The 23,570-nt window shown below is 46.9% G+C and overlaps 1 protein-coding gene across 3 annotated transcripts; it reads left to right on the forward strand.

The window, feature by feature from the left end:
* Positions 1 to 2,017: 2,017 nt before the first annotated feature.
* LOC128340664 (alpha-1-antitrypsin-like) lies at positions 2,018 to 23,333 on the forward strand. 3 transcript variants are annotated; one of them, XM_053286085.1, is made up of 6 exons: positions 2,025 to 2,179; positions 6,710 to 6,808; positions 9,786 to 10,454; positions 11,183 to 11,453; positions 14,090 to 14,237; positions 22,904 to 23,333. In XM_053286085.1, exons 3-6 carry the CDS (start codon positions 9,809 to 9,811, stop codon positions 23,114 to 23,116), a joined length of 1,278 nt encoding a protein of 425 aa, XP_053142060.1. In that variant the 5' UTR covers positions 2,025 to 2,179; positions 6,710 to 6,808; positions 9,786 to 9,808; the 3' UTR covers positions 23,117 to 23,333. The 3 variants fall into 3 exon arrangements, with proteins under 3 accessions (XP_053142061.1, XP_053142060.1, XP_053142059.1); XM_053286086.1 differs by lacking the exon at positions 6,710 to 6,808 and having other exon boundaries at positions 2,018 to 2,179; positions 14,172 to 14,237; positions 22,904 to 23,013; XM_053286084.1 differs by lacking the exon at positions 6,710 to 6,808.
* Positions 23,334 to 23,570: the final 237 nt, after the last annotated feature.

A 23,570-nucleotide genomic window follows, 5' to 3' on the forward strand; every position in this document is an offset into this window, starting at 1 on the left:
AGGGCAACAGGGCATATTCCCAGTGCACCCCACCTGCAGGGCACCCCTGTGCCTCACCACACTCAGCAGCAGTGAATACTCCCACCCTTAAGCACCCATTCTGCTCAAAACCTGGCGCCCTCCCCACATACATTCCACCGCCCTCTCAGTGCCCAGCAAGTAAGATTGCTGAAAATTGCTGGTACCCTGCAAGTCATGTCATCTGCACCTAGAAATGTTGGCCGATGCTGCAGCACTAACGTCCTATAATCCGGTGCTGGTTACAGATGGGTTGCTGGAGGGAAGTGCTGCAGGATAAACTGACATTGCCAGATTCAGACAACACAACTGGCATGGAAATAGTAGCTCATGCTGGGAGCACACACTCAAAGGGAACCTTTCTTGCTGCATTATGTGTGAACCCACCCTACCAAAATAAATAAGCTCTCCTCCACTAAAGCTTTTCTACTGCAAAACCCACATTTATTTTATTTGATATAGTTTTATACCACACAAAACTTACATTTCTTGGCGGTTTACAACAAACCAAAATAAATGACAACAGAAAAGTTAAAACATTAGTTAAAACAAATCATCATCAGAAAAATGAAAACATTAGTTAAAATACTTAAATACTTAAATAGTTAAATACACTGTAGTGCCTTCAAACCATCTCAGCTGCATCATTGAATTAGAAGTAGGGATGACCCAAACAAGTTGTCCACAGTCCCCGCAGCACTTCATGATTGGCATGAAACACACCAGCCAGGATTAGGAGGCCAAGATGCACACAGTTATATTAGCTCAAAGGGCATCCACATTTATATTTTCTCAGGATGCCTCTCATTCCCTTGCAGAAATGTGCATTCAGTCTCTCAATTGGTTTTCTCAAGAAAGATGTGCAAAATATCTTCTATGACTGCAAGCATGAAGATTCCCTCTATTGTTTATATCATTGTTTCTCATGCATCCCCTGTGTGTTCATGTACGATGTCTGCACTGGGCAAGTAATACATTGGTTGTGGTGCTCTACACCAGGGTTTCTTAACCTTGGGCCCCCAGATGTTGTTGGACTACAACTCCCAGAATCCTCAACCGCAAAGGCTATGTCTGGGAATTCTGGGAGTTGTAGTCCAACAACATCTGGGGGCCCAAGGTTAAGAAACCCTTGGGCCCCCAGATGTTGTTGGACTACGCCATCTTCTGCTATTCCTGTCTGTCATGTAACCCTCAGTATCTTCACTGGCAAGTGAGGGTTCAGCAGACTGCTCAGTGCCACACATCCCACCACAAATAAGGTCATTCACATGACCTAATGGTACAGGGCTGGGAAGGGTGGGAGGAAGGCAGGATCGCACCTACACTCCCCCACAGATGATTGTGTTCTCTTTGGCTGTGCCACTCACATACCCACATGAGCCACACTGCCAGGAGCGGCATGGCAATCTGGAGGCCAGAAATCCCACAATGCACAGCATGGTGCATTGGGGGATTTCCCTGCTGCTGGGAGTTCTAGTTGCCTGGCTCGGTGGCTGCTTGGGCACAGGCAGCCAGAGCAGCCACACAACTGGGGCGCGCCTGGGTAGAAGGGCACACTTGCACCCTTCTACCTCAGTAAAAGTCAAGGTAAAAAAACTCTGGCTAACTGGCAGGACAGCCCCATGAGCAGCCTTATCCAGGTTGGAAGGCTACTCTGGGAAGAGCAGACACCGCTGAGAAGGTGAGCAAGCCTTTCTAAACATCTAGCCTTTTCCCCTTCAAACAAACTAACAGGAACAGGGGAGTTTTGCAGGGGCTGTTTCTCTTTAAGGGGTAGGGGTGTGTGTGTGTGTGTGTGTGTGTGTGTGTGTGTGTGTGTGTGTGTGTTACTTGTTAGGGTTATTTGTTAGGGTTAAGATATCACAGGGCTAGGAGTTCTTAGGAGTTCTTACCTAACTCCAGTGTTTACTTAGTGGGTGCCTGGAGGGGGTGGAGTCAGCTAGGGCTGGGAGAGGCCCCACATTCCTTTCCTTTGACTCACATCCTGTGTGACAGTTGGAAGCCTACTCTACATATGAGGTGAAGGCCCGAGAGCACAGCGAACAGGGATAGCAAACAGGACGTAGGAGTTTTGCAGGAGTTTAGTGGAAAGTGTGCAGGGGAGCCTGGAACAAGCCCCTGCGATCACAAGGATCACAAGGAGCCTGGTGGAGAAAAGAACGTAAGTACATATCCCTCCCTCGTATCCCTCATATTCTTGGGAAAGGCTGTTTGGACAGTTAAATAGTTGACCATTACAGCTGAGACCTATCCTAATAAACTATCTAATAAACGGACAATAAGCTCCCTAAATACTGTAAAGAGCAAACAAAAACAGTATGAAGATAGAAGGTCAGCAGGGGAAGGGGCACTTCCCAGTGTATTGCACAGAGTGCCATATATATGACTATTTGCCCCATGGGCAGAAGTCATGGGTGTGTACTCGGTGCAAGGAGCTCCTGGCTCTCAGGGAACAAATCCGTTCCCTTGAGACCAAGGTGGTGGATCTGGAGAAGCACAGAGAGACAGAGAGGCATGTGGATGAGACCTTCAGGGATGTGATAGAGGCATCCCACTCCAGGGCTGGTAGCTCCTCTGCTGTCAGGGAGAATGAAGGTCTTGGGCGAGGAGGACATCGGTCTGAGGAAGAGGGAAATGCTCCTTTAGAAGGGACCCCTTCCGTGGATGATGAGCCCATATCCTCTTGCACGGGGGATACTCCTCTGGGGGTTGGGAGCCTCCTTGTAGTTGGTGATTCAATCATTAGAGGGATAGAGAGATGGGTTTGTGACCCGCGTGTTGACCGCACAGTGACTTGACTGCCTGGTGCGAATGTTGTGGACATTACGCAGCGTCTAGATAAGCTCCTAGGCAGTGCTGAGGAGGAGACAGCTGTCGTGGTGCACGTCGGCACCAACGATGTGGGGAAATGCAGTTGGGCAGTCCTGGAAGCCAAATTTAGGCTAATAGCTAGCATTTTGAAGTCCAGGATCTCCAAGGTAGCATTCTCAGAAATGCTACCTGTTCCACACACAAGTACAGTGAGACAGGCAAAGCTGAGGGGTTTCAATGCGTGGATGAGACATTGGTGCCGGGAGGAGGGGTTTAGATTTGTTAGGCACTGGGACACATTTTGGGGCAAGCAAGGCCTGTACAAAAGGGATGGGCTACACTTGAACCAAGATGGAACCAGACTGCTGGCACTTAAAATCATAAAGGTTGCAGAGCAGCTTTTAAAATGACGCCTGGGGAACAGCCGATGGGAGCTGGGCAGTATCCCGTTTGGCAAAAGCCATCCTTTAAAGTGTGAGGCTGCAAAGAATTCAGATAAAACAGAAGGGGACAGAGCAGAACCGCATAAAGAGCAGACGGGAGCCTGTGCCATCAGGTCAAAGAGTCAAAAGAATAGCATACATCAGGGGAGAGATTCAGTGTATAGGTGCTTGTATGCCAATGCCAGAAGCCTCCGAGCCAAGATGGGTGAGATGGAGTGCTTAGTTGCTAACGCAGAAATAGATATAGTAGGCATAACAGAAACATGGTAGAACAGTGAGAACCAGTGGGACACTGTTATCCCTGGGTATAAACTCTATAGGAAGGACAGGGAGGGGCGCCTTGGAGGAGGGGTAGCACTGTATGTTAAAGAAGGGATAGAATCTAACAAGCTAGAAAACCTAGGTGGACTGGAGTCCTCCACAGAAACCCTGTGGGTGACTATACAAGGCCGGAAAGGGAACGTGCTACTGGGGACGTTCTATCACCCTCCGGATCATAATGCTGACAGTGACTGGGAGATGCAGGAGGAAATCAGGGAGGCGTCAAGGAGAGGCAGGGCTGTAATTATGGGTGATTTCAATTACCCACACATAGACTGGGTAAATTCACATTCAAGTCAGGACAAAGAGGTCAAATTTCTAGATACACTAAATGACTGTGCCCTAGAACAGTTGGTCATGGAACCAACCAGAGAGAAGGCGACCTTGGATCTAATTCTGAGTTACACCCAGGACCTGGTGCATGATGTCAGTGTCATCGACCCTTTAGGGAACAGTGACCACAGTGCCATCACATTCAGCATACATGCAGGGAGAGAATCTCCAAGGATGTCAAACACAGATATTTTGAATTTCAGAAGAGGAAATTTCTCCAAAATGAGGAGTATGGTGAAAAGAAAGCTGAAGGAGGAAATCAGGAGAGTCACTTCGCTCCAGAGTGCATGGCGTTTACACAAAACCACAATACTAGAAGCCCAGTTAGATTGTATACCCAAAAGGAAGAAAGGTACCACTAAGTCCAGAAGGATGCCAGCATGGCTAACGGGTACCGTCAAGGAAGCCATAAAAGGGAAGAAGAGTTCCTTCTGAAATTGGAAGGCCTGACCAAATGAGGAGAACAGAAAGGAACACAAACTCTGGCAAAAGAAGTGCAAGGTGACAATAAGGGAGGCAAAAAGAGAGTTTGAGGAACATTTAGCCAAAAGTATCAAGGGGAATAACAAAAACTTCTTTAAGTACATCAGAAGCAGGAAACCTGCCAGGGAGGCAGTTGGACCATTAGGCAATGAGGAAGTGAAAGAGATTATTAAGGAGGATATGGAGGTTGCAGAGAAACTGAATGAGTTCTTTGCGTCTATCTTCACGGCAGAGGATACTGAGCATATACCTGTTCCTGAACCAGGCTTTTTAGGGATGGAGGCTAGAGAGCTGAGTCAGATAGAAGTGACAAGGGATGATGTTCTAAACTGTCTGGAAAAACTGAAAGCTAACAAATCACCAGGCCGGATGGCATCCATCCAAGAGTCCTCAAAGAACTCAAATGTGAAATTGCCGACCTCCTTGCTAAAATGTTTAACTTATCCCTGAAATCGGGCCCTGTACCAGAGGACTGGAGAGTAGCAAATGTAGCACCGATTTTCAAAAAGTGATCCAGGGGCGATCCGGGAAATTACAGGCCGGTTAGCCTAACCTCCGTTCCAGGCAAATTGATGGAAAGCATCCTCAAGGATAAAATTGTAAAGCGCTTAGAAGAACAGGCCCTGCTGGGAGTGAGCCAGCATGGCTTCCGCAAAGATAAATCTTACCTCACCAACCTTTTGGACTTCTTTGAGAGTGTCAACGAGTGTGTGGATCAAGGTTATCCTGTTGACATAGTATACCTGGACTTCCAAAAAGCTTTTGACAAAGTTCCTCATCAAAGACTCCTGAGGAAACTTAGCCGTCATGGGATAAGGGGACAAGTACATGTGTGGATTGCTAACTGGTTGAAAGACAGGAAACAGAGGGTAGGTATAAATGGATAGTTTTCACAATGGAGGGAAGTAAGAAGTGGGGTCTCCCAGGGATCTGTACTGGGACCGGTACTTTTAAATTTATTCATAAATGATCTAGAAGCAGGGTAAGCAGCGAGGTGGCCAGATTTGCAGATGATACCAAACTCTTCCGGGTAGTGAAATCCAAAATGGATTGTGAGCAGCTCCAAAAGGATCTCTCCAAACTGGGGGAGTGGGCGACAAAATGGCAAATGCGGTTCAATGTTAGCAAGTGTAAAGTGATGCACATTGGGACGAAAAACCCCAACTTCAAGTATACGCTGATGGGATCCAAGCTGTCGGTGACGGACCAGGAGAGGGAACTTGGGGTTGTGGTTGACAGTTCGTTGAAAGTGTCGACTCAATGTGTGGCAGCTGTGAAAAAGGCAAATTCCATGCTAGGGATCATTAGAAAGGGGATTGAAAATAAAACGGCTAACATTATAATGCCCTTATACAAAACGATGGTGCGACCACACCTGGAGTACTGCGTACAGTTCTGGTCACCACATCTTAAAAAGGACATTGTTGAGCTGGAGAAGGTACAGAAGAGGGCAACCAAGATGATCAGGGGCCTAGAGCACCTTTCTTATGAGGCAAGACTACAACACCTGGAGCTTTTTAGTTTAGAAAAAAGACGACTGCGGGGAGACATGATAGTGGTCTATAAAATCATGCATGGTGTGGAGAAAGTGGAGCGAGAGAGATTCTTTTCCCTCTCACACAACACTAGAACCAGGGGTCACTCAATGAAATTGATTGCCAGGAGATCTAGGACCAACAAACAAAGTACTTTTTCACACAACATGTGATCCACTTGTGGAACTCTCTGCCACAGGATGTGGTGACAGCCAACAACCTGGATGGCTTTAAGAGGGGTTTGGATGATTTCATGGAAGAGAGGTCTATCAATGGCTACCAGTCAGAGGGCTGTGGGCCACCTCCAGCCTCAAAGGCAGGATGCCTCTGAGTAGCAGTTGCAGGGGAGTAATGGCAGGAGAGAGGGCACGCCCTCAACTCCTGTCTGTGGCTTCCAGCGGCATCTGGTGGGCCACTGTGTGAAACAGGATATTAAACTAGATGGGCCTTGGGCCTGATCCAGCAGGGCTGTTCTTATGTTTTTAAGGCTGTGCAAGCCCATATAGGGCTGCTCGTGTGAACAGCTTCACTATCTTCTTTCTCTCTCCACCTGGAACCAAGCTCCAATCCCACTGTTGTTGGGCTGTATCCCATCAAGAGAAGTGGGAGAAGACCAGATACAAATAGTTGCTGGTTGATCCATTGATGCCAAGCTTAACGGAGCTGAGATGTGTGGGTGCTGCCTGATGTGATCTTCTAGAGGCTAAAATTCCTGTTTCTGCAAGGTCTGATGCTTCTGAAGGATTTACTCTTTCCAAACACTAGGTCTGATATCTGGGAGGAGCCGGTTTCATCTGCCCAAACTCAGGAGCACAGATCTGTGCAGTGCCTCAGACTATTGAGCAGACACTACCATCTTTCAAGGTGAATTTAGCTTGCAAGAGGAAACAGTTATTAAATTCCCAAAGAGAAGCAAGACTTAGAAGCTGTTCTGACGATCACCAGGAAGCGAGCTAAGGGAGCCTAGCTGGCTTCCCGGTGATTGTCAGAACCACCAGGCTCACAGGCGAGCCCTGTGGTTCCAAGGCAGCTAGCCCGCCTAATTCCCCCTCCCTTTAAATGAGGTTAATGGAGCAAGCACTTCGTTAACCTCATTTTTCTGCTTGTTAGCCGCTGCCACGCTCCTTTCTAGTTTTGGTGTGTGGACTAAGCAGCTCTGCGTCAACTTCACTATTTCCTGCATTCTGCTGGAAGTACTCTTGTAGTCTCCATTGCATAGGTCCTCCTTGAGACATCAGGCTGCACCACTACATATTCAAAAGCATGCCCTTATTTCCGGCTAAACGTCCCTGTCTCCTCTACCCAGCCTGGCTAGTCTTATCGGGACTGGCTTCAGAGCAGGCACAGGGAGGGGATTGAGTGTCACCCTCTGCCTCCTTTGTCCCAGGCTGTTTGTTCCTTGAGTCTGCCCCTCTCTGGGGGCCCCTGACACTCTCCACCAGCCTCCTTCTCATCCCTGGCTGGCTCCTTATATAGGAGGCTATGCATCAACTGCCCCCAATTATGGGGCCAATGCCCCTCTTTATTACCTGTAATTGATTACCCCTTACAGCTGTTACCAATGCCTCTCCCCCTTCTCCTTCCTCCTGCTCAGACCCCCTCCCTTCGGGAGGCATGCTGCTGATGTTATCCTCGTATGCCTCCCCTTCAGTCCTATCAGGGCTCAGCTCCTCCTCCACTGGAACTGAGTCCCTGCCCGTTGGCAGTCTTTCCTCCGTCTCTCCCCAGCTGCCACCCGTCTCTGTCACCTTGGGCCCTCTCACCACTATGTCTTTGGAGGTAAGGACAGCCGGCCTCGCCGGACAGAAAGTTTTTGGGGTATAAAAATAGTCCCACCGGTTCAAAATGGCCTACTAAATGGCTTGGGGCCATCAGAGTTGCAACTGTTCAAATGGCCCCTTATCTAGACTGCTGATATGATTGCACAAACTTCAAAGACAAATGCCAAATCTGTTTCATCACATTTTGCTCTCTGTCTCACTTTGATCATCTAAATATATCTGCTCCACTTAATGGTTAATGAAGAATACCAGGCATTATATAAACCTAGCATTTAAAAGGGTAAGAAAGGAGTATGCAGTCCAGCTAAATGCCGTAAGAGTCTTTTACTGGTTCTGTAAGTATGACATACATAGTCAGACTGAATATACTTTTTTTGTCCATGGGTCATCATTAGGGATGCAACATTTCAGAGAGCATGTTTGCAAGTCAACTTCTCACATTCCCAGAAAAGCACTTTAATTTCCACATAAGATGGCACAAGGAAGCTTGAGGCCAACACTGCAGCATCAATTTATGTGGCCAGGGTAGGTTTCCCTTGACGGTAGGTCATCTGACACATGGTTTCTCGACATGGGGCACATGTACCTCTGGGGCTATGAAAGATGTGGGCAGGGGTACAAGATGAGGGGGAGATGTGAAAGAAGTCCAGCAAGGAGTATAGAGTGCCTTTTCCCCCTTGCTGCTCATTCTTGGCTGCTGGTTACTTCCCAGAATCAATCAATCTCTCTCTCTCTCTCTCTCTCTCTCTCTCTCCCCCCCCCCCACCTTTCCTTTCCTATCTGTCTATAGTGGCCCTTCCTCCTCTCAGAACTAGACATGGACGAGAATATTCTCCAACCACTGTTTTTTTTAAAAAAAACTGCACCTGGGTGGGGAGGAGAATTCTTAAGAGAATATTATCCAGTTCAGAAATGCTACCTCATAAATTTATTCACAGAGGAATAATTTGCAAATGCATAGATGGCTCCTTAGGGGTATGACTAACAGAGGAACCAGACCTTAAGGAACATATGCCCCTGGTGGTGCAGTGGTAAAACTGCCGCCCTGTAACCAGAAGGTTACAAGTTCGATCCTGACTAGGGCTCAAGGTTGACTCAGCCTTCCATCCTTCCGAGGTCGGTAAAATGAGTACCCAGAATGTTGGGGGGAAATATGCTAAATCATTGTAAACCGCTTAGAGAGCTTCCAGCTATAGAGCGGTATATAAATGTAAGTGCTATTGCTATATGCGGGGCAGGAGGGGCAATGAATTGAGGCTTCTGTTATGGTGGTGGTGGTTTCTGTTCTTGTTGTTGACGTTTTACCAGTGACTGATAGAATCTATTTAATTTTACAACCATATTTATGAACAAAATAGAATTTATCCAATTGTATAACCAAGTTTAGGAACAAAATCCTCTGTTTTCAAGATCAGAGAAACAAAGTCCCTCATTGTCTTGACAAATCTTTCTTTCTGTCAGAAAATGATAATTTGCCATTCTGAAGGCACCTGAGTAGCTGAAAGTTATTTGGCAAACCAAAGGGGGGGGTGTTTAACTGGTATGTGATACACCATCGACCCCTCTTGTTCTCTCCCCTCATTCAGTGAGGTTGGATCCTGAATCATGCATATGATCAGTGCACTATATTATACAGTGTATACAGTGTACTATATAGTAGCTGCCGGTGCGGGCGCCATTAAGCACAATTAGTCGATGTTTACCTCCGCTCCAGCGGCACCTGGAAGCTGGTCCAAGCAGCAGAATGCCTCCAGCACTCCCTGCAGCGAGGAATCAGCTCGGCCACTCACATGGCTGCCAGCAGGGGACTGGCCATGAGGAAGCCAGTGACGGAGCCAATCCCCCACCACACGGAGTGCTGGGCAGCATGCTGCTGCTTGGAGCCGCTTGTAGGAGCAGCCAGAGCAAAGGTAAACATCTACTAATTTATACTTAAAGGTGCCACTTGCTGCCCTGCCCACCAGAGGCATCATCACCAGCCACCACTGGTAACAATACATAAATCTTCCAGGGGGTGTGTGTGTGTTCATCATTTTCTCTTTCCTTTTTTCTTTTTTTAGCAAATTCCATATTCCAAATCACAATGAAGTGCATCATCTATGTCTCCTTGTTACTGATTTTTGCTCTACAAATCCATTGTTATCCTAAAGACCCAGAAGACCACAGTTTCCAGGATGGTGATGGACATGAAATTTCACATGAAGTGCCCAGTATCACAAACTATCAAAAAATAGCTCCCAATAATGCTGATTTTGCAACCAGACTCTACAAGGAAATAATTACTAATTCAACTGCCGAAAATGTTTTTCTATCTCCCTTAAGTATCTCCACAGCCTTTGCGTTGCTGTGCCTGGGTGCTAAAGCTGAAACCCATTCTCAAATTTACAAAGGACTTACATTTAACCTGACAGAGATTAAAGAGATGGAGATACAGAATGGATTCCGCCAGGTCATCGAAGTGCTTAACCGTCCAGGAAACAAAGCAAAGGTGAACATAGGAAATGCCTTGTTCATTAATGAGTCATTGAAAGTATTACCTAAATTTCTGGATGATGTCAAAACGTTGTATGCAGCCGAAGGCTTTTCTGTCAACTTTAAGAATTCTACCATAGCTAAAGATAAGATAAATAATTATGTGCAGAACAAAACACATGGAAAAATAGACAATGCTTTGGATGACCTTGATGAAAATGCTGTAATGGTTATATTGAACTATATCTTCTTCCAAGGTAAGTTTAAGAATTATAATAAATATTTAATGTGGTAGAAATATTCACACCTGCGCAGCAGTCCAAACTGGGACTGAACCAGCCTGGGCTACTCAGGGAAAGACCAGCAGGGGTGTGGGGAGCTGCCCCCAACCCGTGGGTGCTGTATTCATCAGTGGCAGAACTTCTAAGGTACCTTGTTACTCACCTCCTGCCTGCTCTGCCCCCCTTGACTTGGCCATTTACCAATAGACCTCCAAGCCCTTTCGATCTAGCTCAGTTAGAACTCGGACTGGCTTTTCCAGTTTTGTGCACATCCCTAGTGGGAGCTATTTTCCAGCTGTTGTGGGTGGTTACTGAGTAAAACCATGAGATGTGTGGCATGTTTCATTGTAGTTTTCAGTTAGGGAAGACTGTGGGGAAAGAGATATTTGCGATACACAGGATATTCTGACCCACCATTCTGTGAATGTTTTAACCAGTGTCTCACTGCTTTATCCCCTAGTGTTCTTTTTATACAGTGTTTTGATAACTAGGAGGATTCCGTAATTTGTTTCCATATATTTGGATTTCTTAATCACTTAATTCCTGGCATTGCCTTTTACTAAACTCACATGATTATGTATGCAGCAATGATACAGAAATTTGCCAGTTAAGGAATTATAAGTAGTAGTAGTATTAAAAGTAATACAATGTTTATGTAGGAATTATCATTTACACTATTAAATTGCCCATTTTTTTCTGATAAGGCTACTGGAAAAATCCTTTTCACGCGTACATGACCAAGGAAGAAGATTTTTTTGTAAATGGAAGCACAACTGTGAAAGTCAACATGATGTTTCAAGAGGCATACTTCCAGGTTCTCCGTGATGAAGATCTGTCTTGCTGGGTGGTGAAAATGCCTTACAAAGGAAAAGCCTCTGCATGGTTCATTCTGCCAGATGAAGGGAAAATGAATGATGTGGAGAAGCAGTTGCAGAAAGAAATTTTAACTAAATGGATGACAAGTGTTAGAAACAGGTAAGCAGGAGAAAGGGCATGCACATACCTCTTACCTGTGGGCTGCCTAGAGGCACCTGGTGGGCCACTGTGTGGGCCACAGAAATCACCATTAGCCTATTACAAAAAGCAACTTTACTGGGAACAGCCTATATTCTGCGATGATATCTATAATAATAACAGCAACAACATTGACAATAAAATTCAGCCATCCCAGGTCCTTGGGAAGGACTTGATGTCTGGATAAAACAAACCAGTCAATAACACCTGTTTGACTGTGTTGTTGTTGTTGTTGTTGTTGTTGTTGTTGTTATTATTATTATTATTATTATTATTATTATTAATAGTCAATATTCTTTTCATCTAAATCGTTCTATTAATATAATACAATTCTGTTAACATAAAGCCTGATAATTCTATTCATCATAAAATCAATATTTGTTGTACTGTCCATAGGAATTCTGGCATTCAGAATCTACATAATCAGAGCAAGGTTTACATAATCAGAGCAAGGGGCATAATCAGAGCAAGATTTAGACAGAGGTGCACCTAGGTAATTTGGGAGCCTGGACCTAAAGGCCTTTGAAGGCGCACTCCCATTCCCCGCTACAAATTAAGAGTCATTTTTCAACACATAGGTTCTTAAGGGCACAAACCACACCATCCAGGACAGACTAAAGACGATTTGGGGGCCCGCAGGGGGAGTAGAGGCCCTGGACTTCGGCCTTGAAGTCCAGAGGTAAGAGCACATCTGGGTCTAGAAAATTCTGGTGAATAATGGCTGTTAGAAGTTGCAAAATTTTCTTTTTAACAACTTAGTTGTTGGTGGCGAACCTTGGAGAAAACCTCAGGTTCCAACTGGAATTTGTCAGGGAAAACAGGAGTTAACTTTAGACCCTTATGAGCAGTTTTGTGCGTTAGGACGTACTACAGTTACAAACTCTGGCAGCGTTAACGGCAGTTAAAGTGTACGTGTGTACCGGCTCTACACCTTTCAGTGTTTGTGACCATTTCTTGTCCCCAAATAACATATTTTTAAACTTATACTTCTAGCAGTTTACATTATTTAAAAAAAATAAATCAAGAAGTTTGCAAGGTTGTTAGCTAATCTGAGATAAATCCATTAAGTTATAGGATTCCAAAGTTTCTGTTCTAAATCACTCCTTTAATGAAGGGCAAGATTTGTTCTGGTGTAACCCACATCACCAAGCAAACATGCCTGTCAATGTGCAGGCTGACACTAGGGTCTTTTACACAATCATATGAGGGGGGCTACGGAGGCTAGAGAACTCCTACCCTAGTAGCAACAGATGATCAGAACCTCTATTTGAGTCAGTGAACTCAAGAAACACATGAGTAAAGTGCGGGGCGCGCAAGGGAAAAGATAGCCTTAAAGTATTTTTACCTTTAAAAGCAACCTGCAGTGGTGGCCAGGGCAGTGGCCACAGCTGTGGGGATGGCATTGGTGTGGGCTCCTTCCACCAACTCCTCCCAGACTTCTAAATAACTGGAAGGCTGCACTATGGCCTGTTTGGGGCCTCTGCACATGTGTGCACATGCGCAGAGTCCTAAGACAGGTCTCAGCATGGCCTCCCACTCATTTGGGAGGCTAGTAAGAGGGTGGAAGAAGCTGCCACTTCCCTGTCCACCATCCCCACATCCATGGCTGTCTGGTCACTTGGGAGGCTGGGGTGGAAGGAGCACCTACTGCCAACTCTGTCATCCCTGCCATAGCAAAGTAGCCACCTGGTCACTTGGGAACCCATGGTGGGTGGAAGGAGCCCCTGCCACCGTCCAACGCAGCTGCCACCATCCTAGCCTCCACTGCCCCAGCCCCCATGACTCTCTTCACAAGTATACCTGTCAATCCCCTTGACCTGGCTCGATGGTCGGGCTGTACTGGGCCTTGGCTCAATCGAGTCTGAGCCGCCCAGGGTGGCTCGAATCTGGTCTGGATTCAAGCCAAATTGCGTGATCCAGCTCTGTGCACATCCGTAATCTTCAGGCTGGTTCGCTTTTACAGGGAAGATGCATCAATCTGCACTGATGCTTACCCTATATTGTTGAGTGCTGTTCTCCGTTAATTAGAATTATTAGTCTAGCAATATGTAACTTCCATCCTCTTTGTGTTTAATAACTCACTCTCCCTCCCTTGTTGCGAACTTTCTTGATAACAGAAAATAAACCAGGGGAGTGGGATCATAAGAGAACATAGGAAGCTGCCATATATTGAGTCAGACCACAGGTCCATCTAGCACATTATTGTCAACACAGACTGGCAGCGGCTTCTCCAAGGTTACAGGCAGGAATTTCTCTCAGCCCTATCTTGCAGATGCCAGGGAGGGAACTTGGAATCTTCTGCTCTTCCCAGAGTGGCTCCATCCCCTAAAGGGAATATCTTACAGTGCTCACACATCAAGTCTCCCATCATATGCAACCAGGGTGGACCCTGTTTAACTAAGGGGACAAGTCATGCTTGCTACCACAAGCCCAGCTCAAGATAGTAAAACCAAGACCGTAGAATAAAAATAGTAAAATAACTTGTATGAAGCTCAGAAACTACAAATGCTATGTATACTGCTGGGTGTATAAAATTACTTGTCACTCAACATATAAAGTACATGTTAATGGTGTTTTTTTTTTAATGTGTTAACCAGAAAAATAAAACTGTTTCTTCCGAAATTATCCATTCATACATCCTATGATCTCATACCACTGATGAACAAACTGGGTGTGAAGGATGTCTTTGGTCCCAATGCTGATCTGTCTGGGATTACTGGAGGAGGCAATCTGTGGGTTTCTCAAGTAAGTATGCATATAGGATTGTGGCAAAACATGGCCTAGTTTTCCCCCTTTAATCAAGCATTTTTGACCATACTATGCATCATGATCAGAATTTAAAGTAATGTCACTGACAAAACTACCTCTAAGCATTGTATGGAAGCCAATTTATTTTAAATAAATAAGCTTTTGTAAGAGAAAGTGTCAAGGTGAGCCAGTTTGATCAAACATCAGTATAAACTGTATAGAAATCAGTATAGAAATCGAATAAATAAATAAATAAATATATAAATAAACAAACTGGTGGGGTGACCAAACCCCATCAGGAGCAGACTTCTATTAGGTCACCACAGGTATTCTCCATGCAGAGTATGCAGACATCAGCATCAGACTTGGGTAGGTCCCGGGCGGGGGGGGGGGGAGGTTTCCAATGGGTCTCCAATTAGGCTTGAGCAGAACCAGCTTGATTTGAAGCAGGTTCAATTTGAACCAGGCAGGTTAACCTAGTTTGAATGAGGACCAGACTGGCCTCAAAAAGAGGCGGCCAGAGTCCACATTCAAACGGAACCAAGCCCAGGTAGAATAGAACCAGTTTGAACTGGTTCAAAAGTTCGAGCAGCATTGTGGCCGCCATTTTCTCTGTGTGTTAACAAGTTTTCTCCCTTGCTGAGTGGTTTTCTGCCACTGCCATCTGATTGGCCAGCAATCTCCTTTCTCCCATTTGGCTTGTTATCGTTCAAATCTGAGTGTTGTCAAGGCAACTCAGCCCCCATTGGTGGGGAGGGGGAGGGACGAGGGAGGGAGAGCAAAAAGGATTTAGTTTCAAAGTGTATTTAAAGCCAGGCAGCCTCTGGATTCTGGAGGAAGAGAGAGTAGGGATGTGCCCGTGCACCATGGAGGCGTGGTCCGGCACTGGGGGGAGTGTCACTTTAAGGGCAGGGGGTAGTACTTACCCCTCCCGCCACTCTTCCCCCTCCGGCGCTCGTCTTTAAACAAACGTTTTGGGGGCAGCAGGGTTCCTCCCTGCCGCCCCTGCCCCCATCGTTGGCTGCAAAGTTCTTTAAGCACACCCATTGTCACCGCCGGCAGCCAACTTTACAGCCAGCGATGGGGGCAGGTGCCTGCTAAGAGAGAGAGCTGCCTCAACTTTCTGCATTGCTGCTGCCTGCCTTGCCTTGCTGCCTTGCTTTGCTGCTGGACCCCTGCTCTGCTGGACCCCTGCTATACTGTATTACCTTGCTGCTGAGGCCCCGCTCTGTTGAATTATTTTGCTGCTGGACCCCCTTGCTGCTAGGCCTTCTTGCTGGACCCCTGGCTGTTAAGTACCAGTGTGTGCTGTTTGGCTTGATTGCCCAAGCTCCCTCCTGGTCAGACTCCAGCTGAAGACAATGAAAGAAGACATCATATTGGTAAGCTCCCACCACCAACAACAACACAGAGTAAACCCCTTGTTTTTTGTTTAGAGACTAGAGTATTAAAAAAAAATAGGGCCTAGTTTGGGGGAAGAGATGTCCTCTAGGAGGATGCAGGGCAGAGCTAGGAGCAGGATTGCAGGCAGGGGGAGGGGTGATGCTGGTTGTGGGGGCAGTGAGAGGGGCTGGTTCCCAAGTCACCGCTGTCCCCCTAGAGGTCATTACATGCAGGCTCACCTATTTGGTGCTGCCTACTCCTGCAGTGCAGCTGCCTTTGGCAGCTGAGGTAGAAGGGCAGGGTGAGGGGCTCCACTGTCAGGGAAGAAGCTCTTTCCTTGATGGAAGTGGAGGAGGAGTTGTCATCTGCTGCTAGCCCAGCAGCCAGGTCACCATCCTCCTCCTCACTAATCCCTCTTCTCTGTGCAACCCCTGCCCAGTCCGAGACTGAGTCAGAGCAGGAAGAAGTCATTCCTGTTGTTCGTGGACCTTCTGAGCCCTGGACAGAAGGTGGTGGGGATCAGGGTGGTGGCCCCCAGCAGGAATCAGCAACCCCAGTAGTTCCATCACCACCCAAATGTTCCAGGATCGACAGCAGCATGGTATGGGAGCTTTTTGAGTACTGCCAAGGAAAGCCTACATATGCTGCCTCCATCCACTGCAGGGTACAGTTAAGGAGGGGCAAGGACGCCAAGCATCTTGGGACACCTTTGATGTGGAGGCACCTCCAATGGCATCATCCGGGGGTCCTTGCTTCTGCTGGAAGCACTAGGCCTAGTGTGCCCTCGACTAGTGGTGGCAAGGGATGTGCTACTGCCCAGAGTAGGCCTGCTCAACCTAGCCCCCCCCCCACTGTTTTTGGACTTTAACTCCCATAATCTCCAGCCACAGTGGCCAATAGCCAGGGATTATGGGAGTTGTAGGCCAACTTTTGCAGGAGGGCCGAAGTTGAGCAGCCATGGCCCAGAGTCACATCTTGGTACCTGAGCCATTGGAGAGATTATAGCTCTGGATGACCTGCTATTCCAGATGGTGGAGAATGACAGCTTCAACTGGCAGCTCCAGTTGCTTGCCGCCAACTACCAGATGCACTCACGCACCACCTTCAGTAGGTGGGTGGCGCCCTCCCTGTACCGGGCACACAGCGAAATTCTGTCGGGGCTGCTGGAGTCAGTAGAGCCCAACACCTGCCTCTACTTCACTACAGAATGATCTGTGGACCATATAGTGGGATGCAGCTATAGTGGTATAGTGGGATGCAGGCTGCTTTCCTGACCCTCACAGTGCACTGGTGGGGGTAGGAGAAAGAGGGGAGATCATCTGCTGCTGGTGGCATAGCTAGCCCCTCCCATGCATCAAAGCCCAGGTGTGCTGTGCTGCATGTGGAGCCGCTGGTCACAGGCCATGTGGTGGATGAGCTGTTGGTGGTTATCGGACACCAGAACGAGTAATGGCTATCCAGGCAACCAAACCTTTGCCGAGGCTTCCTAGTTACCAACAGTGGTGCCAACATGTTATAGGCAGCCCACCAGCTGCAGTTTGTGTCCATACGTTGTATGGCATACTCTCTTCACCTAGTCATGACTGATGCATTTGGCTTCAAGGAGGCTAGGGCCAGGGGGAACATCAAGGCATCCCCTCTGGAGGGCCTGCTGCTGCTGCCACAGCTGCTCTTGTGGAGAAAGTGCCACAAGATAGCAGCCTACTTCCACTAGTGCGAGAAGGGTAGGCGGATGCTCTAGGAGAGGCAGCATGAGCTCAGCCTAGGGATGCTGAGACCTAGTAGAACTCCACCTTTCTTTTGCTGCAGCACCTGCAGGAGCAAGGGGCAGCCATCCACACTCTGGGAAAGAAGTGTAGCTTCGGAGTGTGACCTGTCCAATGCGGCCTGGAAGCTCATTTCCAAGCTTGTCTCAAAACTCTAGCCATTCCTTCTTGACATGAACACCTTGTGTGCCAAGGCAGCAACACTTAGAAATGCTGAGCCACTGAGGAAGCATGTGCCCTGGCAGGTCAGTTGAGGACAGGAGCAGTGGATCTACTCAGCAGCAAGTTGGGTCAATTAGCAGAGCATATTTTGGCCTGCCTATGTAACCCTACTATGCAATGCTGTCACCCCAGTGAGCTGCCCAGGTGGAAGGCCCTCCTGGTTCAAGAGGCTAGGCAGGCAGAGGAGAGGAGGATGGGTCTGAACCAGGAGCAGGTGCTGGAGTACCCACTGTGAGCATGCAGTCCACATCCAGCAGCAGCGTGACTACCGCTTACAGGTCCAACAGCATGGTGTTCCCAGCAGCACCAATGCAGCTGGCACTTCCACCCATGTGTTCCACCCTATGGTTCAAATGGGATTGCCTTGGCACCTTGCTAGGGGGTACGGAAGGCACCACCTGTGCCCTAAAGCAGTGCCGAGAGCTTTCTGCAGTACCTTTAGGAGCTGATGGTGGCGGACCCTGAGACAGAGACGTTTTGGGCAACATGCCTTGAAGTCTGGCAGTGTTACAGACCAGGCCTGATTTATACACCAAATATGCTCATTAGCTAGTATACAAAATTAGGTCTGGCCCATAATGTCATCAAGTTCTTTATATGGTGACCCGTGTGTGATCTGGGCGCAAGAGGAAAGGAGATCAAACCACTCCTGAAAGGGTTCAATGGGCTTTATTGAACATAAAAGGCTTAACAACAACCTAGCAAAGCAGAATTGCTAACAGTATTAAAACAGAACATCTAGCCAGTACCAATATTCCACCCAGTGTGCCTGACTGACATATGTGCGTGCAATTAAATCTTCCTAGAGCCTAGTACAGTTTAGATACAGGCGGAAAAAGGGGGAGGGAGGGAGGGAGGAAGGCTCAGGGCTTGTATGGTTTTGGGGGGATCAGAAATTAGTAAGGGGACGAGGGGAAGGGAGCAGGAGAAGGGGAAGGGATGAAGGAATTCCAGGCTTGTAGGAGCAGCATATTTACCAGGCTGGAGAATGGTGGATCTTTCAGCTGAAGAGGAGAGACTGTAGCTGGGAACAGCAACAGAGCGATGGTCTGGCTTCTGGTGGTCAAGCAGACAGTTTGCTCAGAGCGAGGCAGAGAGTGAAGGTGCCATGGCTGGGGAAAAGTCTTGACTTCTCACTGCGCAGTAGAAGTCACAGGCAGTTCCTGTTCATGAGCAGAGTTCCTGAGCAAATCTTGCTGTAGGCACAAGATAGCTAGAGTGTGAGCAGAATGCCCGTAGGCACAGAACTGCTAAACTGCCATGTCCAGAGACTCCTTCTTATAGTGGTTCCATCCTTTGATGTCCCTTTTTAGTCTTCTGGATCACAAAAGGCATTTATTCCTGCTATCCTTGGAATATTGTCTTTTAATTACCAAAATTAGCTCAGGATATTTGATCAGTCCAGAGAGATCTCACTCTCATCTCCTGTTAGCTGTTATCTTGAGGAGGGGACAAAGTCCAAAAGCAAATCTGCATCCCAGATGTGCTAGCCTGGTCCCAGAAGGTGTTAAAAGTTAGCAATTAGTGAGAGGGAGTTAGTTCTGGTTGTGTGAGACATTATTCCTTGTATACCTCTATCTAGTGTGTATTTGCAACAAAAGAATATTCAAAGTATCATCAAAAGGGTAAGCATGAGTGAGGCAAGTTAATCAACACATTTGACTTAAGGCAGAAGCATCCTTTTACTGGACACAGGTTAATTTCAGCAGTGTGAGACTGGTAATTAAGCCTGACCCATTGTCTCAGTGAGTTTCCGCGACCCTGATAAACAATGCTCCATTCCCCTGCCTCTACAAATCATTGACCAGGCAGTCGTGAGATTCACCTCCAGTTCAGACATTGAACTGAACTCTTAAAATAAATCAGACACAGGCCTATATTTCATCATGCTTCTGAGTTGGTACCTCTGGTTATGATGGGTTATGACCGTTCACAACAGCAGGACTTGGTGACGGTTGCCAGACTGTTCCCCTCATGGCCACTAAGCAGTGTCCAGAGCGAGAGGGTGCTCTCCATGGCCAGGGATGTGGTGACACCCCTTCCTGAAGGCCAGCCTTCACCTGCTAGGCTACTCGGAGCTGGATGTGAATGGTGAGTGACTCACGGTCACTCCCACCTGTAGCAACACCAATGCTGGCTTGCCCACCCTAGCCAACCACCAAATCAGATGTTGTGTCACAGTCTGCCCATTAGTGCTGTTGACATTTTATTTATTTATTTATTTATTTATTTATTTACATTTATATCCTTCTCTTCCTCCAAGGAGCCCAGAGCGTTATACTACATACTTGAGTTTCTCTTTCACAACAACCCTGTGACGTAGGTTAGGCTGAGAGAGAAGTGACTGGCCCAGAGTCACCCAGCTAGTTTCATGGCTGAATGGGGATTTGAACTCGGGTCTCCCCGGTCCTAGTCCAATGCTCTAACCACTACGCCACACTGGGCTCTGGGCTCTTTGGAGGAAGAGTGGGATATAAATGTAAGAAATAAATTAAATAAATAAATAAAAATGAGTGTAGACTGGTGCCCTGACATATGTCAGCCTGGAAGGCTGTCAGAACAGCCAGGGCCCAGCCAATCTGAAGCCAACTTATTCCAGAGATGAGGAGAAGAAAGAAGACTTCTTATCAAGTATGTGTGGTTTTCCTTTTCTCAGCACTGTCTAATATCTTGCCATGCTATTGCTGCTGCTGTGATTTATTATGAACAGCTATCTGCTTTTGCTGGATCCCAGATGGACAAAGGCAGAACTTGGTTGCCTGAGACTTGTTGATGTTTGGTGTTTGAGATGGTGGTGTTGTGGCAAGAAGCAATGGTCAGTGGAGCTCAGCGCTTTCTAGTGTATGTAATATTTTCTTGATGATTATCTGCATTCTGCATTGCAAGATATACACTCTTTTTTTTCCATTTTAAAATTTTATTGGTTTTTACAGTATCTTAACAATCCAATTACATTTAATTAAATAAATATTGACTTCCCGCTTACCAATCTGCACAGTTCATGTTAGCTATACATATAAACCATTGCTATAGTAATGCAAAACATATATACTCCACATTGCAAATTCGATTTTAGCCTACCCAACCTGCTGTTATTACTAAATTTCAAACCCTGCTGAAAGGTCCATGTTAGAAAAATAGTTCTTTAAATAAAGTAAGAATGGTTCCCAATCTTCTTTGAAACATTCCAAGTTTTCATCCCTTATAAGTGCTGTGAGTTTTGCCATCTCAGCGTATTCCAAAATTTTTATCAACCAGTCTTCTTTTGAGGGCATTTTATTGTCTTTCCATTTCTGCGCATATACTATTCTAGCTGCCATGGTTGCATACATAAAAATGTTAAATTTCTTCTGGAGAACTCTCCTTGAGTTATTCCCAGCAGGAAGGATTCTGGCCTCTTAGGAAATGTCATTTAAAATTTTTTCTTCAACTCATTATATATCATATCCCCAAAGGGCCTTTGCCTTCCCGCATGATCACCACATATGGAAAAAAGTTCCTTCACATTGTCCACATTTCTAACATTTGTTTGCCAACATTTGTTTGCCAACAAATGCAAGATGTACACTCAGTCAAAATGTGGCTGAAGAGGTTGTTCTTCTGCTTCAGCTCTGCTAGCAAAAAGGGTGCTGCTGCTTCTGTTGCAATGGAGACAGAATTGTGTGTGTGGGAGAACAACTTGTGCCAACCATGCAGTGCGGGCAGCTTGCACTGTGGCAGGCAATTCTGGGTCATCGGGGTTTTTTCCGGGCTCTCTTTTTCACCGTGTTTGGGGTTGGGACTGGGAGATTCCCTTTTTTGTATTTGTGTGGCCCCGAAAGCTGTTTTGACCATAGGGAATAATGGGGAAATCAAATCACCCCATTATGCCTTATGAGTAGTGCCTAGGGGCACCAAGGCAGGTTGGGTGGTAGAGTGTGGTGGGTGCTATCTAGGGCAGGTCACACAACCTGCAAAACAATTGGGCAACTGAGCAATATTTAATTATTATTCTTTGAATTTTTCTTGGTTAGTAGGGTTGACCTACTGACCCAGAAGAAATTCAAAAAATCATTTTTTAAAAAAATCTCCCAATTGTTTTGTGGGCTGAGTGGTAGTCAGCACCCACCTGGCCTCCCCCTCCCCTCTGCCCCTGCTGGCCCAGGCTACTCTGGAGGAGGTTGGTATGGATGGGGCAAGCCACACCTGCCCCGCTGCCCCCCATGGCTGCAGCCACAGCAGATCCTTCATTTAAATACCCCTGACCCCCCCTCCCCCATCGCCTCTAGCCCTAGGGAAGTCCCCCTGCCTCTTTACAGGTAAAGGGGAATCCTTATCAGACTCCCCTTTCCCATCCCTAGGGAAGCCCCCTACTAGCCCTAGGGAAGCCCCCCCCCCATCCCTTTAATGGTAAAGGGGAATCCTCGTGGATTCCCCTTTACCAGTAGACCACTGGTAAAATTACAGTTTCACCTCAGGCCGGCTCCCCATTTTAGAGGGTTGGTGCAACTCGAACCTGGACCACTTGGAAACCACCACCACCGCCACCCCGGTTAGAGTCGAACCAAGGTTAGAACCAGTTCATTTGCACATCCCTAGTGCTGCGACAGTTGACTGTATCATTTTAAAGCTCTCAGACATTTGTATGTCAGGGACAGGGCCATCTGGGAAATCTGAAATGCACCAGTGCCAATGACAACTCTCGTTTCAGGGACCCTTCTCAGGGGGTTGCCTCCCTGGGGGGTTTCAGGGACCCTCCATGGGTCTCTGTGGTGGCAACTAAGCCAATGGTCCCAGACTGGGCCTGGCCGGAGACCTGAGCAGAGAAGTCACTTTGATGTGCCTGTGCAGTGTAAATCGCAAGTGTTGCAAGCCCGTGATGTCACCGGCTTGCCATACTCAAGACTCACACTGCGCAGGCGCACGAAAGCGGCTTGCCTGCTCAGGTCTCTGGACAGGCCCAATCCAGGACCTTTGGCTTAGCAGCCGCCACCACAGAGACCGTGCTGAAGTGATGATTCCATCCATCACAAAGCGGAGCATGAAAGTGCCCGAAAAAGCATTGTGGAAATTCCCTCCCGGTTAATCCTCATTGGCCGTTTCAAATCAAGTAGTGCAGGTGCTTCTCCGTCACTTGCTTGCTCCTCAAGGTATACCACCACCCTCTTATCAGCGGCTTCTCAGCATGAGGGCAAAGAGCAGAACAGTGCTAGAGAAGACTTTGGTTAGCATGACAATACTGGTGTGTTATTGTACATGTGCTTCTATTTTCAGCTGTGAATGCAGGGAGGCTAATGTGTTCTTTCCCCACAGGCTACTCACAAGGCTGCGCTGGATGTACACGAAACAGGCACTGAAGCAGCAGGAGTCGCTGTTATTGTGACTCTACCAGGATCTTATTTCATGCCCTCTCCCCCTCCTCCTATCATCAGATATGATCATCCCTTCTTAATGTTTATTACCGATGATCAATCCACTGCCATGACCTTCCTGGGGAAAATTGGGAACCCCAAGTCAAAAATATAAAGTGAGCAGAGAGAAGCTTACAAAGACTTTTGGGTGATTAAAAATAATTTTCCCCCTTTGTACTACACTTCCACTAGCGTGTGCCTTGCCCCTTTCATGCCACAACTGTTCTTTGGAGGGGGAATAAGGCAAGAGCGGCAAAAAAAAACACCCCTGTATAATAAATGTATATTAATAATAAAATGTTTCGTAAATAAATAATGTGTGTAAAATAAAACATTGTAGTCATGTAGATTGAATTATTGTGCCACTATTTAAAACCTTCAAGATGTTTCTTCTCTAGAAGGAGGCCACTATTTCATTGGTGAACAGTTAAATCCTATCTAAATGCCTTTTCTAAAAACAAAAGCTCCAAGAGCTTTCGAAGTGGAATGAGTGGGAAAGGCTATGCCAACAGGAGCAGTATGAAAATGGCTCTTCAAAATATGTGGTTTGTGGCTGGGCTGAGCTGCCA

Source organism: Hemicordylus capensis, chromosome 1 (genome assembly GCF_027244095.1).
Source record: "Hemicordylus capensis ecotype Gifberg chromosome 1, rHemCap1.1.pri, whole genome shotgun sequence".
Classification (NCBI taxonomy): Eukaryota; Metazoa; Chordata; class Lepidosauria; order Squamata; family Cordylidae; genus Hemicordylus; species Hemicordylus capensis.

What these genes read in the sequence shown, in the direction of transcription:
- LOC128340664 (XM_053286085.1), top strand. Translation starts at nt 9,809, where the DNA reads ATGAAGTGCATCATCTATGTCTCCTTGTTACTGATTTTTGCTCTACAA. An exon ending in GAACTATATCTTCTTCCAAG is followed by an intron (nt 10,455 to 11,182) that starts GTAAGTTTAAGA and finishes TTTTCTGATAAG; the next exon opens with GCTACTGGAAAAATCCTTTT. An exon ending in GCAATCTGTGGGTTTCTCAA is followed by an intron (nt 14,238 to 22,903) that starts GTAAGTATGCAT and finishes CTTTCCCCACAG; the next exon opens with GCTACTCACAAGGCTGCGCT.